This window comes from Somniosus microcephalus, unplaced genomic scaffold (genome assembly GCF_052327205.1).
Source record: "Somniosus microcephalus isolate GS21.2 unplaced genomic scaffold, FLI_Smic_1.0 unresolved_chr1, whole genome shotgun sequence".
NCBI classification, from domain to species: Eukaryota; Metazoa; Chordata; class Chondrichthyes; order Squaliformes; family Somniosidae; genus Somniosus; species Somniosus microcephalus.
Window position 1 is genome coordinate 136,543,207 of NW_028225179.1, and position 15,216 is coordinate 136,558,422.

The window sequence follows — 15,216 nt, forward strand, 5'->3', positions numbered from 1 at the left end:
ATTGGCCAGCTCTAACCGACGTCACAATGCCAAGGCCCGCCCCCACCCACTCGTTTAATCACGCCGCTTGTGATTGGTTAGAAAGAGCTGCTTATTGGCTCAGAGTTCGCCGCCCAAGATTTTAATAGTTGAGTGAAAGGGTAAGGAGGAAGCGGTAGGAAAATTCCCAAATTGTGCACTTTTTTTAGATGCAACTGCGTAGGTGGGAGAGAGAGAGAGAGGGAAAAATACCAGCTCTTCTCTCTTCTATCCTATAGGAAAATATATTAAAGCGAAGCAACTTTGAAAATGAAACATCAACTGGAAATAAAAGTTGGACAAAAAATAAAGCAATAAAACAAATACTGCAGGAAATCTGAAACCGATAAACTAGAAAAGGGGGGGGGATAATTGATCAACTAATCAAACTTAGAGAGGATAAAATCCCTGGTCTGGATGGATTGCACCAGTGCATACTAAAATAAACTACAACAACTTGTATTTATATAGCGCCTTGAAAAAGAAAGACTTGCATTTACATAGAAACATAGAAGATAGGAGCAGAAGTAGGCCATTCGAGCCTGCTCCTCCATTCAATGAGATCATGGCTGATCATCGAAATTCAGTACCCTGTCCCTGCCTTCTCCCCATATCCATTGATCCCTTAAGCCTTAAGAAATATTTCTAACTCCTTCTTGAATATATTTAATGAATTGGCCTCAACTGCTTCTGTGGTAGAGAATTCCACAGGTTCACCACTCTCTGGGTGAAGAAATTCCTCCTCATCTCAGTCCTAAATGGCTTACCTTAGACTGTGACCCCTGGTTCTGGACTCCCTGGCCATCGGGAACATCCTTCCTGCATCAATCTGTCTAGTCCTGTTATGCAAATTCTTTCATGACCACCAGCCATCTCAAAATGCTTTACAGCCAATGAGGTACTTTTTGAAGTGGAGTCACTGTTGTAATGTGGGAAACGCTGCAGCCAATTTGCACGCAGCAAGGTCCCACAAACAGCAATGCGATAATGGCTAGATAATCTGTTGTTCTTATTTTGGTTGAGGGATAAATATTGGTCAGGACACCAAGGGTAACTCCCCTGCTCTTCTTCGAAATAGTCCCAGGGGATCTTTTATATCCACCTGAGAGAGCAGACGGTGCCTCGGTTTAACGACTCATCTGAAAGACGGCACCTCCGACAGTGCAGCGCTCCCTCAGCACTGCTCTGGAGTGTCGGCCTAGATTTGATGTGCTCAAGTCCCTGAAGTGGGACTTGAACCCACAACCTTCTGACACAGAGGTGGGTGTGCTACCAACTGATCCACAGCTAACACTTAATGCAGTAAAACATCCCAAGGTGATTCATAGGAATATAATAAGACCATAAAATTTGACACCGAGCCACATAAGGAGATATTAGGGCAGATGACCAAAAGCTTGGTCAAAGAGGTAGGTTTTAAGGAGCGTCTTAATGGAGGGAAGAGGTAGAGAGGCAGAGAGGTTTAGGCAGGGAATTCCAGGGCTTAGGGCCTAGGCATCAGAAGGCAAGGCTGCCAAAGGTTGAGCGATTATAATCAGGGATGCTCAAGAGGGCAGAATTAGAGGAGCACAGATATCTCTGGGGGTTGTGGGGCTGAAGGAGATTACAGAGATAGGGAGGGGCAAGGCCAAGGAGGGATTTGAAAACAAGAATGAGAACTAGGGAAGAGATGGCAGAGGCATTATGATATATTTGTACAAATTAATTGGAAATGGGAATAATTCCAGAGGAATGGCGGACAGCTAATGTTGGTCGTGTATTTAAAAAGGGAGAGAACAAATCCAGGGAACTACATTCCAGTTTGCTTAATGTTGGTGGTAGGAAAGATGATGGAATCTTTACTCAAGGATGTGGTAGAAGAAAACCTAGAAACCAAAATATAATAAAGAATAGTCAGCATAGATTTCAAAAGGGAAGGTCATGCTAGATGAACTTATTGAATTCTTTGAAGAAGTAACAGGAAGTGTAGACAAGGGTAAGGCAATAAACACTTCAATTTTCAAAAGGCCTTTGATAAGGTACCGCATGATAGTCTCATGACTAAGGTCAGAGCATGTGGAGTCAGGGGACAAGCAGCAGAATGGATAGTAAACTGACTACTTGAGCACGTAAATCTAGGCCGACACTCCCAGTGCAGTAGCACAATAGCAAAATACTGCGGATGCTGGAAATCCGAAATAACAACGGAAAATGCTGGAAAAACTCAGCAGGCCAGGCAACATCCCTGGAGAGAAAATAGAGTCAACGTTTCAAGTTAAACTCTTTATCAAGACTGGAAAGGCACAGGAAATGAAATCTATTGAGAGGCCAGGCTGGGAGAGAACAAAAGAGAAGAAGAGACATTAAGAGGTATTCAAAACGAGATGAGATGGTGATAGGTCTAGTGGAGACAAAAGACAGCTCTAGATTAGGTGCACTCGCAGTGCAGTGCTGAGGGAGTGCTGCACTGTCGGAGGTGCTGTCTTTCAGGTGAGATGTTAAAGCGAGGCACCATCTGCTCTCTCACATGGACGTAAAAGATCCCATGGCACTATTTCGAAGAACAGCAGGGGCGTTATCCCTGGTGTCCTGGCCAACATTTATCCCTCAATCAACATCACTAAAACAGATTATCTGGTCATTATCACATTGCTGTTTGTGGGAGCTTGCTGTGTGCAAATTGGCTGCTGCGATTGCTACATTACAATAGTGACTACACTCCAAAAGTGCTTCATTGGCTGTAAAGTGCTTTGAGATGTTCAGTGGTCATGAAAGGTGCTATATCAATGCAAATCTTTCTTTTACTAAACAGAAAACAGAGAGTAGGGGTTAAAGGTAGTTACTTAGGCTGGTAGGAAATGGGGTGTTCCACAGGGATCGATGCCGGGACCACTGTTGTTCACCATTTACGGAAATGATTTGGACTCGGGAATTGGAAGTACAATATTAGCATTTGCCGATATAGTTAATACTGAGGAGGACTGTGATAAAATACAAGAAGTCGTTAACAAGCTTGCAGAAACTTGTAAATGGCAAATGAATTTCAATATAGATAAGTGCGAGGTGGTGCATTTTCCTGGAAGCACTAAGGAGGCCACCTACACCTTGGAAAATAAGAGTCTAAATGGTGTAGTGGAGCAAAGGGATCTAGGGGTACAGATTCACAAACCATTAAAAGTAGCAATGCAGGTCCCCAAAGCCATAGAAATTGTAAATAAATCACTGGGGTTCATTTGTAGAGAACTAGAATTCAAAAGCAGGGAAGTTATGTTACACTTATATAGAACATTGGTTAGACCACACTTAGAGCACTGTGCTCAGTTCTGGTCTCCATATTATAAGAAGGATATAAAGGCACTGGAGAAGGTGCAAAAAAAATTACAATGGTAATACCAGAACTGAGATGTTCTCTATCAAGAAAGAAGGAATAAGCTGGGCGTCTTTTCTCTAGAAAGGAGAAGGCTGAGAGGTGACCTGGTAAGAGATCTTTAAAATGATGAAAGGGTTCGATAGAGTAGATGTCGAGAAGATGTTTCCACTTGTGGGGAGTCCAAAACTAGGGGCCATAAATATAAGATAGTCATTAATAAATCCAATAGGGAATTCAGGAGAAACTTCTCTCCCCAGAGATTGGTGAGATTGTGGAACTCGCTACCACAGGGAGTGGTTGAGGTGAATAACATAGCTGCATTTAAGGGGAAGCTGGATAAGTACACGAGGGAGAAAGGAATCGAAGGACGTGTTGATGGGGTGAGATGAAGTAAGGTGGGAGGAGGCTCGTGTGGAGTATAAACACCGGCAGCACCAGTTGGGCCGAATGGCCTGTTTCTGTGCTGTAAATACTATGTAACACTATGTACTATGTAATATTATGTGACAATAGGAACAGGAGGGGCCATTCAGGCCCTCAGGCCTGCTCCGCTATTCAATTAGATCATGGCTGATTTTTTTACCTCAACTCCATAGACCCGCCTTAGCTCCATATTCCCAACAAAAATCTATCTAGCTCAGTCCTAAAAGCTCCAATTCTCCCGGCATCCACAATCTTTTGGGGAAGAGGATTCCAGATTTCTACTACTTTTTGTGTGAAAAACTGCTTCCTGATTTCCCTCCTAAATGGCCAAGTTCTCATTTTAAGATTATGACCCCATGTTCTTGATTTCTCCCAGCAAAAAGACAGACTTCTATTTATACAACACCTTTCACGACCACCGGACATCCCAAAGCACTTTACAGCCACTTTACTTTTGGAGTGTAGTCACTGTTGTAATGTGGGAAACACAGCAGCCAATTTGCGCACAGCAAGCTCCCACAAACAGCAACGTGATAATGACCAGATAATCTGTTTGAGTGATATTGATTGAGGGGTAAGTATTGGCCAGGGCACCAGGGATAACCAATACAATAGCAAAATACTGCGGATGCTGGAAATCTGAAATAACAACAGAAAATGCTGGAAACACTCTGACATGAATCTTTTATTCATGAAAGAAAGAGTTATAAAATAATACTGAGTGGCATACGGGTGGCGCTGTCCAGGGAGAGTATAAATACTCGGGCACGGGCCCAGTTTGCGCAGGACATTCTTAACAGAAACTAGTGAAGGACACAACTAGACCTCCATGTTGTAAAACAGTTGATTAAAGCTTTGCTTAATGCTGAGACCAAGTGCCTAGTAGTTTTCTTACATCATACTCAGCAGGCCAGGCAGCATCTGTGGAGAGAGAAACAGAGTTAAGGTTTCAGGTCTGGGACTCTTCATCAGAACTGGAAAAAGCTGGAGATGTAGCAGATATTAAGCAGGTGCAGAGACAGGGTGGGAGGGGATGAAGGAATAAAAGTAATATACTGTGCTGAGGTAAGAGGCAGGAAAGATAAAATGTTGCTAAGGGGATGGCAACATCATACAGCATGCAAAATGGGAACAGGGGTTATAATTTGAAATTGTTGAACTCAATGTTGAGTCCAGAAGACTGTAAAGTGCCTGATCGAAAGATGAGGTGCTGTTCCTCGAGCTTACGTTGAGCTTCATTGGAACAATGCAATAGCCCGAGGACAGAGAGATCAGATTGGGAGTGGAGCGGAGAATTAAAGTGACAGGCGACAGGAAGCTCAGGGTCTCACTTATGGACTGAACGGAGGTGTTCCACAAAGCGGTCACCCAATCTGCTTTTGGTCTCCCCAATGTAGAGGAGACCGCATCGTGAGCAGCGAATACAGTATACTAAATTGTAAGAAGTACAAGTAAATCGCTGTTTCACCTGGAAGGGGTATTTGGGGTCCTGAACATTGGGAAGGGAGGAGGTAAAAGGGCAGGTGTTGCATCTCCTGTGCTTGCACGGGAAGGTGTCGGGTGAAGGGGAAGAGCTGTTAGGGGTGATTGGGGAGTTCACCAGAGTGTCGCGGAGGGAGCGGTCCCTTCGGAATGCTGAAAGGGGAGGTGAGGGGAAGATACGTTTGGTGGTGGGATCACATTAGATGTGCCGGAAATGGCGGAGAATGATTCATTGAATGTGGACGCTGGTGGGGTAAAAGGTGATGCCAAGGGGAACCCTATCATGGTTCCGGGAGGGAGGGGAAGGGGTGAGAGCAGAAGTGCCGGAAATGGAACGGACGCAGTCAAGGGCCGTGTCAACCACAGTAGAGGGGAATCCTCGGTTGAGGAAAAAGGAAGACATGTCGGAAGCACTGGTATGGAAGGTGGCATCATCAGAACAGACGCGGCGGAGTTAGAGAATCTGGGAGAATGGAATAGAGTCCTTACAGGAAGCGGGGTGGGAGGAAGTGTAGTCCAGGTAGCTGTGGGAGTCAGTGGGCTTGTAGTAGATGTTTGTCGATAGCCGATCGCCAGAAATGGAGACAGAGAAATCAAGGAAGGGAAGAGATGAGTCGGAGATGGACCATGTGAAGGTGAGGGAAGGGTGGAAATTGGAAGTAAAGTGAATGAACTTTTCTAGTTCAGGGCGAGAGCAGGAAATGGCACAGATACAGTCATCGATGTACTGGAAAAAGAGGTGAGGGAGGGAGGGGACCTGAGTAGGACTGGAACAAAGAATGTTCCACATATCCCATGAAAAGGCAGGCATAGCTAGGGCCCATGTGGGTTCCCATAGCAACACCTTTAATTTGAAGGAAGTGAGTGGAGTCAGAGGAGAAGTTGTTCAAGGTGTAAGCATCAACGCAGGCCCCAAGGATTTTTGTTTTGTATCGGACATTTTGAATGACTGTTACTGCTGATTTGACCAACTGCCTGTTTGGAGACGATGGGAGGGGCCCAGGTGTTCGTGATGAACAGGAGATTCCAGCCAGGCCTATAAACTAATTATGGGAGAATGTCTGGGCAGACAGAATTCTCTGGAAAGACAATGGGTGACACATATGGTGACGAGTACCCAGATGAGATAGCCCCGAAAGGCGGGAACCAGACAAAAGAGGACCATTGTAAATGAATGGGAAGCCACTTAACCCAGGATCAGGTGAAAAGTGCGGCCCATCATCTGCCATTAACACCAGCACCGAGATGAGCTAGCCCCGAAAGGCGGGAAGCCAGACAACGAAGACAAAGAATGGTGATTAAAAAGACATCACTGCAGCTACACAGACCTGAATGAACTTTCAGGATATCCAGAGAAGGCAGCTTTGGCCATTCGCTCTCTCTCTCGCTTGCTCTAAACCACCACGAGCGACAAGAGCCTTGCCTTGCTCTTCGACTGTAGGAACGAACCTCGAAACTGGGACTTGGACACTGCATCGGCGATACGGAACCAGGAGACATGTTCTACACAGGGAAGCAGCGAGCAAGAAACAGACAATCAGGGTGAGCATTGTCCAAGCCCACGCATCCTTAAGACCACCGGTATTGTGTGAGGGGGTGTTGCGTGTCCCAACCAATCCAGAGGGGTTTAGTGGGGAGGTTTTGTGTGTATTATATAGTGTATGTTCCGGGGTTTGTGGGACAAGTCCGTGTTATCATCATCGGCGACCACTCGAATTCGAGTATGGTATGTCCTTCATCAGTCATCTACTTGTGGGTCTTCAGGTGGCTGTGGAGGCCAATCCGAGATCCACAGACTCTACTACAGTGTGGACATGTAAGACTATTGGTAGTGACTGGAGTATGGGTCTTCTTAAGTTGTTGTCTCTCTTTACGGCGCTGGCATTTATCCTCAGCGGCACGCTGGAGATTCTTTTCATGTAGTGCGGCACCGTTGTGGATGCATTTTCTCCAATTGTCTCTGTCCAGTGCGATTTCCTCTCAGTTATTAATATCAATATGGAAATTTTTAAGGATTACTTTGATGTTATCTTTCACAGAATCACAGAAATCACAGAAACCCCACAGTGCAGATAGAGGCCATTTCGGCCCATCGAGCCTGCACCGACACATATCCCACCCGATCCCTGTAACCCCTACACCAACACATATCCCACCCTATCCCCGTAACCCCACGTATTTAATCCCCCTAACACTAAGGGTCAATTTATCATAGCCAATCAACCTAACCTGCACATCTTTGGACTGTGGGAGGAAACCGGAGCACCCGGAGAAAACCCACGCAAACACGGGGAGAATGTGCAAACTCCACACAGACAGTCACCCGAGGCCGGATTCGAACCCGGGTCCCTGGCGCTGTGAGGCAACAGTGCTAACCACTATGCCACACGAGGACAAGTGCGTTTTCAACACCACGCGCCTCTGCATACTAGGCAGCGTGGTGGAGAATGGGGAAATTGGACCAGACCCCGACCGATTGCGCCCCCTACGGGAGCTGCCCCTGCCCAACACTCCCAAAGCCCACTATCAGCGGCCTACCAATGAGGTGTACGCCAGGCACCTGCTTACTACCTGCACACAGCGACCCGGAGAGTTGTAACGCTTCTTTTGACCACCAGGAGACCTCTGCCCTTCCTTCAACTGGGAGTACAGAACCTGTTTTGGGAGACGTGAGTCTGACATGCGAATGACATGTCCAGTCCATCAGAGTTGATGCTGCATGATGAGCGTAGTGATGCTGTAGATATTGGCCTCTTCAAGTATACTCCAGTTGGTACGCTTGTCCTCCCAGCTGGCCCTCAGGATTTTGCGTAGAGAGCGTTGGTGGTATTGCTCTAAGGCTTTGAGATGTCTACTGTACGTAGTCCAGGTTTCAGCTCCATATAAAAGGGTGGGAAGGATGGTGGCTTTGTATACAAGAATTTTAGTTTGGACTTGGAGGTCATGATTTTCAAAGACTCTCCTCCTCAGTTTAGAAAAGGCTGTGCTTGCACAACTCAGGCGGTGATGGATTTCAGAATCAATGTCAGCTTTGGAGGATAAATGGCTACCAAGATATGGAAAGGGGTTGATATTTTCAAGGGTGTTATTATCAATCTTTATAGAGGGAGGAGTTGCAAGCTGATTAGGTGATGGCTGGTGGAGCACCTGGGTTTTCTTTATATTCATAGTGTATGTTCCGGGGTTTGTGGGACAAGTCCGTGTTATACTCTGTATAGCAGCACAGTGTGATTTTAGGCATCTTAATACGAGACAGGGGCCTGTTCAACGGGCCAAGTTGTATTATTGTGCTGTTTGTTTTTACGCCACCAGGCATTTTACGTACTGGAGATGGGTGTGTGTGTTAACCTTATTAAACACCGTACGGTTGAGTCTGAAAAGCTTGTCTGTGTCCCAATCCTGTTCACTGTAACTCCTGTCGTATAGAACTAAGTAGGAGGGGTGATTCGAAACACCAAGGCAAACCACCTACAAATGTGAGAACAAGTTCAGCCAGGCGGAGGAGGGTGGTGGTGGATGGGGACTGGTTGGGCCTCTGTTCAAGGAAGCAGCGGAGCGCCCTCAGGCCATCCTGGTGGGGGATGGAGGTGCAGAGGGATTGTATGTCCAAAGGTTGGGGCCCGGAAACTGGAAACTGTTGAAGTGGCGGAGGGCGTCGGAAGAGTTGCGAAAGTAGGTGGGAATAGACTGGACAAGGGGAGAAAAAATAGAGTTGAGATAGGAAGAGATAAGTTCTGTGGGGCAAGAATAGGCTGAAATGATGGGTCTACCAGGGCAGTCCTGTTTGTGGATCTTGGGAAGGAGGTAGAAGTGGACTATGCGGGGTTGGGGAACCATGAGTGTGGGGCCATGGAGGGAAGAGCTCCAGAGGAGATGAGGTCAGTGACAGTCTTGGAAACAATGGCCTGATGTTTGCTAGTGGGGTCATGGTCCAGGCAGAGGTAGGAGGAGGATTCGGAGAGTTGGCGTTCAGCTTCCGCATGGTAGAGGTCGGTTTGCCAAACAACAACAGCACCACCCTTGTCAGCGGGTTTAATGACAATGTCGGGGTTGGATCTGAGAGAATGGAGTGCTGCAAGTTCAGAGGGAGGTAGGTTGGAGTGAGTGAGGGGAGCAGAGAAATTGAGACAGCCGATGTCCCACCGGCAGTTAGCAATGAAAAGATCTAGAGAGGGTAAGAGGCCAGAGGGAGGGGTCCAGGTAGAGCGAGAATTCTGAAAATGGGAGAAAGGATCAGCCGTGCGGGGGGGGAAGACTGGCCAAAGAAGTGGGCACGGAAATAAAGGCGACGGAAAAAGAGCTCAACATCGTGCCGAGCTCGAAATTCATTGAGATGGGGGTGTAAGGGGATGAAGCTCAGGCCTTTGCTGAGGACTGATTGTTCGGGGTCAGAGAGAGGAAGGTCAGACAGAGGGGATAGTGAAAATACAGCAGGGGATGAAATTTGAAGGAGGGATGGGGTCAGAGGAAGGTGAAGGGGAAGAAGGTTCCAGAGGGGCATTGGTGTCCAAGAGTTGATGAAGCTTGCGACCCTTGACATCAGAAAGGAAAAAAAAAAGTTTGTTGTTGAAGTGTCAGATGAGTCGAAGGATGAAATGGAACTGTGGACCTGGACAGCTTTGAGAAAGAGTGCGTCGGTGCTGCTGAAGAGAAAGGTCGAGAGTGTTCATGTGGCAGCGCATGGCGTTGAGTGTGGATCTTGGGATGCGGCGAGAGCAGTAGGTTGAGGAACGTTGATTATCTTGGAGATGTTTGTAATCCTGGGTGGATATGAAACACAAAGGGTGAAAGTTCAGTTGGAATCCACGTGGAATAAGTCAGAACTGGAGACAGTTGCTGAGGAAAGAGATGTGGCTGTGAAACCGAGTCTTGGCAGATACCTGATCAGACACGAGAAGGGAAACTGAAAGCAATGAAGATGAACAAGGTTGAAGAGACAAACGGAAATCCCGTCGGAGAGAAGAGCAGAACTTCTTCAAGGTGGGCAGTCCTAGAAGAGAGGTGGCAGTGAACCAAACACTAATACAATAGCAAAATACTGCGGATGCTGGAAATCCGAAACAGCAACAGAAAACGCTGGAAGCGCCCAGCAGGCCAGACAGCATCCGTGGAAAGAGAAACAGAGTTAACATTTCAATTCTGGGACCCTTCATCAGAACTGGAAAAAGCTGCAGAGACAGGGTGGGAGGGGAGGAAGGAATTGAAGGAATATACTGTGCTGAGGTAAGAGGCAGGAAAGATAAAATAACTCCCCAGCTCTTCTTCAAATTAGTGGCATTGGAACTTTTACGTCCACCTGGGAGAGCAGACAGGTTTAAGATCTCATCTGAAAGATGACACCACTGACAGTGCAGCACTCCCTCAGCACTGCACTGGAGTGTCAGCCTAGATTTTTATGCTCAAGTCTCTGGAGTGGGACTTGAATCCATGACGTTCTGACTCAGAGGTGTGAGTGCTGCCCACTGAGCCACCGCTGACGCTTAAGGTGATAGTTTCTCTGTATCTACCCTATCAAATCCATTTAACATTTTAAACACCTCGATCAGGTCACCCCTCAATACTCGAGGGAATACAAGCCTAGTCTATGCAACCTCTGCTCATAATTTAACTCTCTGAGCCTTGGTATTGTTGTGGTGAATCTGTGCTGCACCTCCGCCAAGGTCAATATAGCCTTCATGAGGTGCGGAGCCCAGAACAGAGTGCAGTGCTCCAGGTGGGATCTGACCAAAGCCAATTCTCAATCTTTGTTTGGAAATGAATGTTGGGTCTGATATCATAACCTTGAACTTACTCCCTTATCTTAGAATGTTTTGACAAACAAGTAGGGTGAAATCAAACTTCGGTGACAGCGCAGAACAGGCCATAGCATTTCAGTAGCCTGTTTTGTATTCCAGGCTGATTTTCTTTTCCACTGAAGTCAATGTCTTTACCACACAATAGATGAAAGTTCTAGACAGGTTAAAGGGGCTCAAAACAAATAAATCCCCCCTTTATGAAACACCGGTTCGGACCCAGCTGCTATATTATGTTCAATTCTGCACAGCACACTTTATAGGAAGCATGCCAAGGCTTTAGAGAGGGTGGAGAAGAGATTTACTAGAATGGTACCAGGGATGACAGGCTTCAGTTATGTGGAAGAGATTGGAGTTGTGCACCTTACAGCAGAGATGGATTGATAGTGTTCAAAATCATGAAGTTTTGATAGATATGAATAAGGAGAAACTATATCCAGTGGCAAAAGGGTCAGTAACTAAAGGAAAGAGATTTAAGGTAATTGGCAAAAGAAATCAAGGATAAAGAAATTACACTGCGAGTCATAGTTATACAGCACTGAAAAAGGCCCTTCGGCCCATTGTGTCCGTGCCAGCCATCAAGCCCTGTCTATTCTAATCCCATTTTCCAACACTTGGTCCGTAGCCTTGTATGCTATGGCGTTTCAAGTGCTCATCTAAATGCTTCTTGAATGTTGTGAGGGTTCCTGCCTCTACCACCATTTCAGGCAGTGAGTTACAGATTCCAACCACCCTCTGGGGGAAAAGTTTTTCCTCAAATCCCCTCTAAACCTCCTACCCCTTACCTTAAAACTATGCCCCCTGGTTATTGACCCCTCTACTAAGGGGAAAAGTTCCTTTCTATCTACCCTATCTATGCCACTCATAATTTTGTACACCTCAATCAGGTCCCCCCTCAGCCTTCTCTGCTCGAAGGAAAACAACCCCAGCCTGTCCAGACTCTCTTCATAGCTGAAGCACTCCAGCCCAGGTAACATCCTGGTGAATCTCCTCTGCACCCTCTCCAATGCAATCACACCCTTCCTATAGTGTGGTGACCACAACTGCACACAGTATTCCAGCTGTGGCCTAACTAGTGTTTTGTACAGCTCCATCAGAACCTCCCTGCTCTTATATTCTATGCCTTGGCTAATGAAGGCAAGTATCCCATATGCCTTCTTAACCACCTTATCTACCTGTCCTGCTGCCTTCAGGGATCTATGTACATGCACACAAAGATCCCTCTGATCCTCTGTCCTTCCTAGGGTCCTACCATTCATCGTGTATTCCCTTGCCTTGTTAGTCCTCCCAAAATGCATCACCTCACACTTTTCAGAGTTAAATTCCATTTGCCACTGTTCTGCCCATCTAACCAACCCGTCTATATCGTCCTGTAGCCTGAGGCTTCCCTCCTCGCTATTTACCACTCCACCAATTTTCTTGTCATCTGTGAACTTACTGATCATACTTGCTACATTCCTATCTAAATCATTAATGTACACTACAAACAGCAAGGGACCCAGCTCCGATCCCTGCGGTACACCACTGGACACAGGCTTCCAGTCACAAAAACAACCTTCGACCATCATCCTCTGCCTCCTGCCACTAAGCCAATTTTGGATCCAATGTGCCAAATTGCCTTGGATCCCATGGGCTCTCACCTTCCTGACCAGTCTCCCATTCGGGACTTTGCCAAAAGCCTTACTGAAGTCCATGTAGACTACATCAACTGCACTACCCTCATCCAAACACCTAGTCACCCCCTCGAAAAATTCAATCAAATTGGGCAGACATGATCTCCCCGACAATGCTATGCTGATTATCCCTGATTAATCCTTGCCTCTCCAAGTGGAGACTAATCTGAAACGCACTGCCTGAAGGGGCGGTGGAAGCAGATTCAATAGTAACTTTCAAAAAGGGAATTGGATAAATACTTGAAGGGGGAAAAAAAACCCACAGGAAAGAGCAGGGGAGTGGGAATAATTGCATAAATCTACCAAAGAGCAGGCACAGGTGCGATGGGCCGAATAGCCTTCTGTGCGGTTACCATTCTATGAGGAGAAAGTGAACATCAGACGTGTCGTAGAAGGGACGGCGAAAGCAACGCCAGCCGTGTTATGTCCCCGCCCAATGACAACTTTGCTGCTCAAAAAGGCAGCACTCAAATGTAAAGTCAATGTGTTATTTGTTTAATAAAGGAAACCCTCTAATCTTAGCTCGAAACACACGTCAGTAGTCGTCATCTGCTCGCAGAGACAGAAAAAACACAGCCACATCGACAAAAGTTTTTATAACAAGAGGGCAGTTTTCTTTTTAAATCCGTTTTATTACAATGATGAATAATTGTTCACAGAACATACTAGCATCAAAATGGAAGAGACACCTCGAGATACACGACTGGCTGATCCATTAACAACCCCAGACTTAGTTACAAAGTGAGTTTTCTTGTCCCACTGCAAGGCGAGATCTTCAACACAAACTGATACAGTAAGAGAGATACTTATAAAACAAGTCCTCTCCACACAATAAATAATATTAATTAAAAATTGCCCCAAGTCTTCCACACAATAAATAGTATTAATTTAAAATTGCCATAACACTTCTACATTAAATATTAATTTAAAATTGCCATAAATAAAGGAATCATCAATAAATATACAAGTTTTCATAATCCGTTTCAACAATATTGCATTCAAGGTAATTAGTATTGAGGTAACCACTACAGAATCAATTATCGGGGTTTTAAGATATTACTACAGCCGAAAATTGGAGTCCTTCGGTCTTCCCTTGAAGGTGGAAGGCCCGCTCCCCACCCTTCTCATGTCTGCCTGTGGGAAACACAGGTCCAGGTATCGCTGGGTGGGGGTTCCCCCCATTACATTTGCATCCACTTGCCACAGGCAGCAACCCTGCGTGGAGCTCTGGGCAGTTCACGCTGGAGACCGTTCCGACAACGACCATCGTTATCATTTTACAGTTTCACATCCTGCAGGATCGGACGACTCTGGTGATCTGGAGCGAGTCTCCTACTGCAGGCTGCTGGGTGCAGTTGGTTTCAGCTCCCGGAGCCGTGAGGAGTAACACGACGGAGGGAGCGGCGGCGGCGAAGCCCGACGAGGAAGGGGCCTGGACAGACGCCGAGACTAGTTGTGCAACGGCGCCTAGATCCGTCGAGGGGAGGCTCAGCTCCTCTTCAGTCGCACTGTAGACCTGGAAGAGGACGACCGAGACTAAAAGCAGCAGCATCCGCTTAGCCATGTCCTTCTCTGTAGGAAGTGACCTCCTAACCTAGAGAGAAGAAAGAGAGCGAGCAGGTTAAACGAGATTCAATGCTGTACACGACTAGAAATTAACAATACAATGTGAACTCGGTTTTATTTTTGCAGTAATATTGACAGATTGCTACCTGGCCAGGTGGATAGAGAACTTTAAGAGTGCGTCTCTTGCGTCGAATAGGTTTCTTACTTTCCCGGATGGGCTCGAAAGTGAAGACCTGGGGCATTGTCGGCTTGCGGCCGGCGAACCCCATGGCCTGCCGCTCGGAGATAGCCTGCTGGCTCAATTCGCAGCCCGCGGTGAAGGACATGCTTCTTGTAGTGTAAATGATGTCCATTGTTGTTGCTGATTTTGTGAATGAATCTCAATCGCTCTTCCGCTCGCACTTTTATGCCCGTCTCCGGGCCTCCGGCCCCGTTCCGATTGGCCAGCTCTAACAGACGCCCCCACCCACTCGTTCAATCACGCCGCTTGTGATTGGTTAGAAAGAGCTGCTTATTGGCTCAGAGTTCGCCGCCCAAGATTTTAATAACTGAGTGACAGGGTAAGGAGGAGGCGATAGGAAAATTCCCAAATTGTGTATTTTTTTAGATGCAACTGCGTAGGTGGGGGAGAGAGAGGGAAAAATACCAGCTCTTCTCTCTTCTATCCTATAGGAAAATATATTAAAGCGAAGCAACTTTGAAAATGAAACATCAACTGGAAATAAAAGTTGGACAAAAAAAAGCAAAAAAACAAATACTTTAGGAAATCTGAAACCGATAAGCTAGAAAAGGGGAGAGATAATTGATCAACTAATCAAACTTAGAGAGGATAAATTCCCTGGTCTGGATGGATTGCACCAGTGCATACTAAAATAAACTACAACAACTTGTATTTATATAGCGCCTTGAAAAA

At 46.3% G+C, this 15,216-nt stretch overlaps 1 protein-coding gene and 1 long non-coding RNA gene across 2 annotated transcripts in view; one reads left to right on the forward strand and one right to left on the reverse strand.

The window, feature by feature from the left end:
• Positions 1-2,683: 2,683 nt before the first annotated feature.
• Positions 2,684-15,216, forward strand: part of LOC147095974 (uncharacterized) — a 41,099-nt gene continuing 28,566 nt past the window's right edge. The window contains exon 1 of the long non-coding RNA XR_015074842.1: positions 2,684-6,814. This is a non-coding gene — a long non-coding RNA (uncharacterized LOC147095974). The remainder of the gene's footprint in view (positions 6,815-15,216) is intronic.
• LOC147095975 (uncharacterized) lies at positions 13,349-14,703 on the reverse strand. The gene is made up of 2 exons (XM_085974934.1): positions 14,450-14,703; positions 13,349-14,331 (listed from the first exon to the last, which is right to left on the reverse strand). Exons 1-2 carry the CDS (start codon positions 14,654-14,656, stop codon positions 14,023-14,025), a joined length of 516 nt encoding a protein of 171 aa, XP_085831060.1. The 5' UTR covers positions 14,657-14,703; the 3' UTR covers positions 13,349-14,022.

Coding starts and splice junctions, on each gene's coding strand:
- LOC147095975 (XM_085974934.1), bottom strand. CDS start 14,656: ATGGACATCATTTACACTACAAGAAGCATGTCCTTCACCGCGGGCTGC. Junction 14,332..14,449: donor TTCTCTATCCACCTGGCCAG/GTAGCAATCTGT, acceptor TCTTCTCTCTAG/GTTAGGAGGTCACTTCCTAC.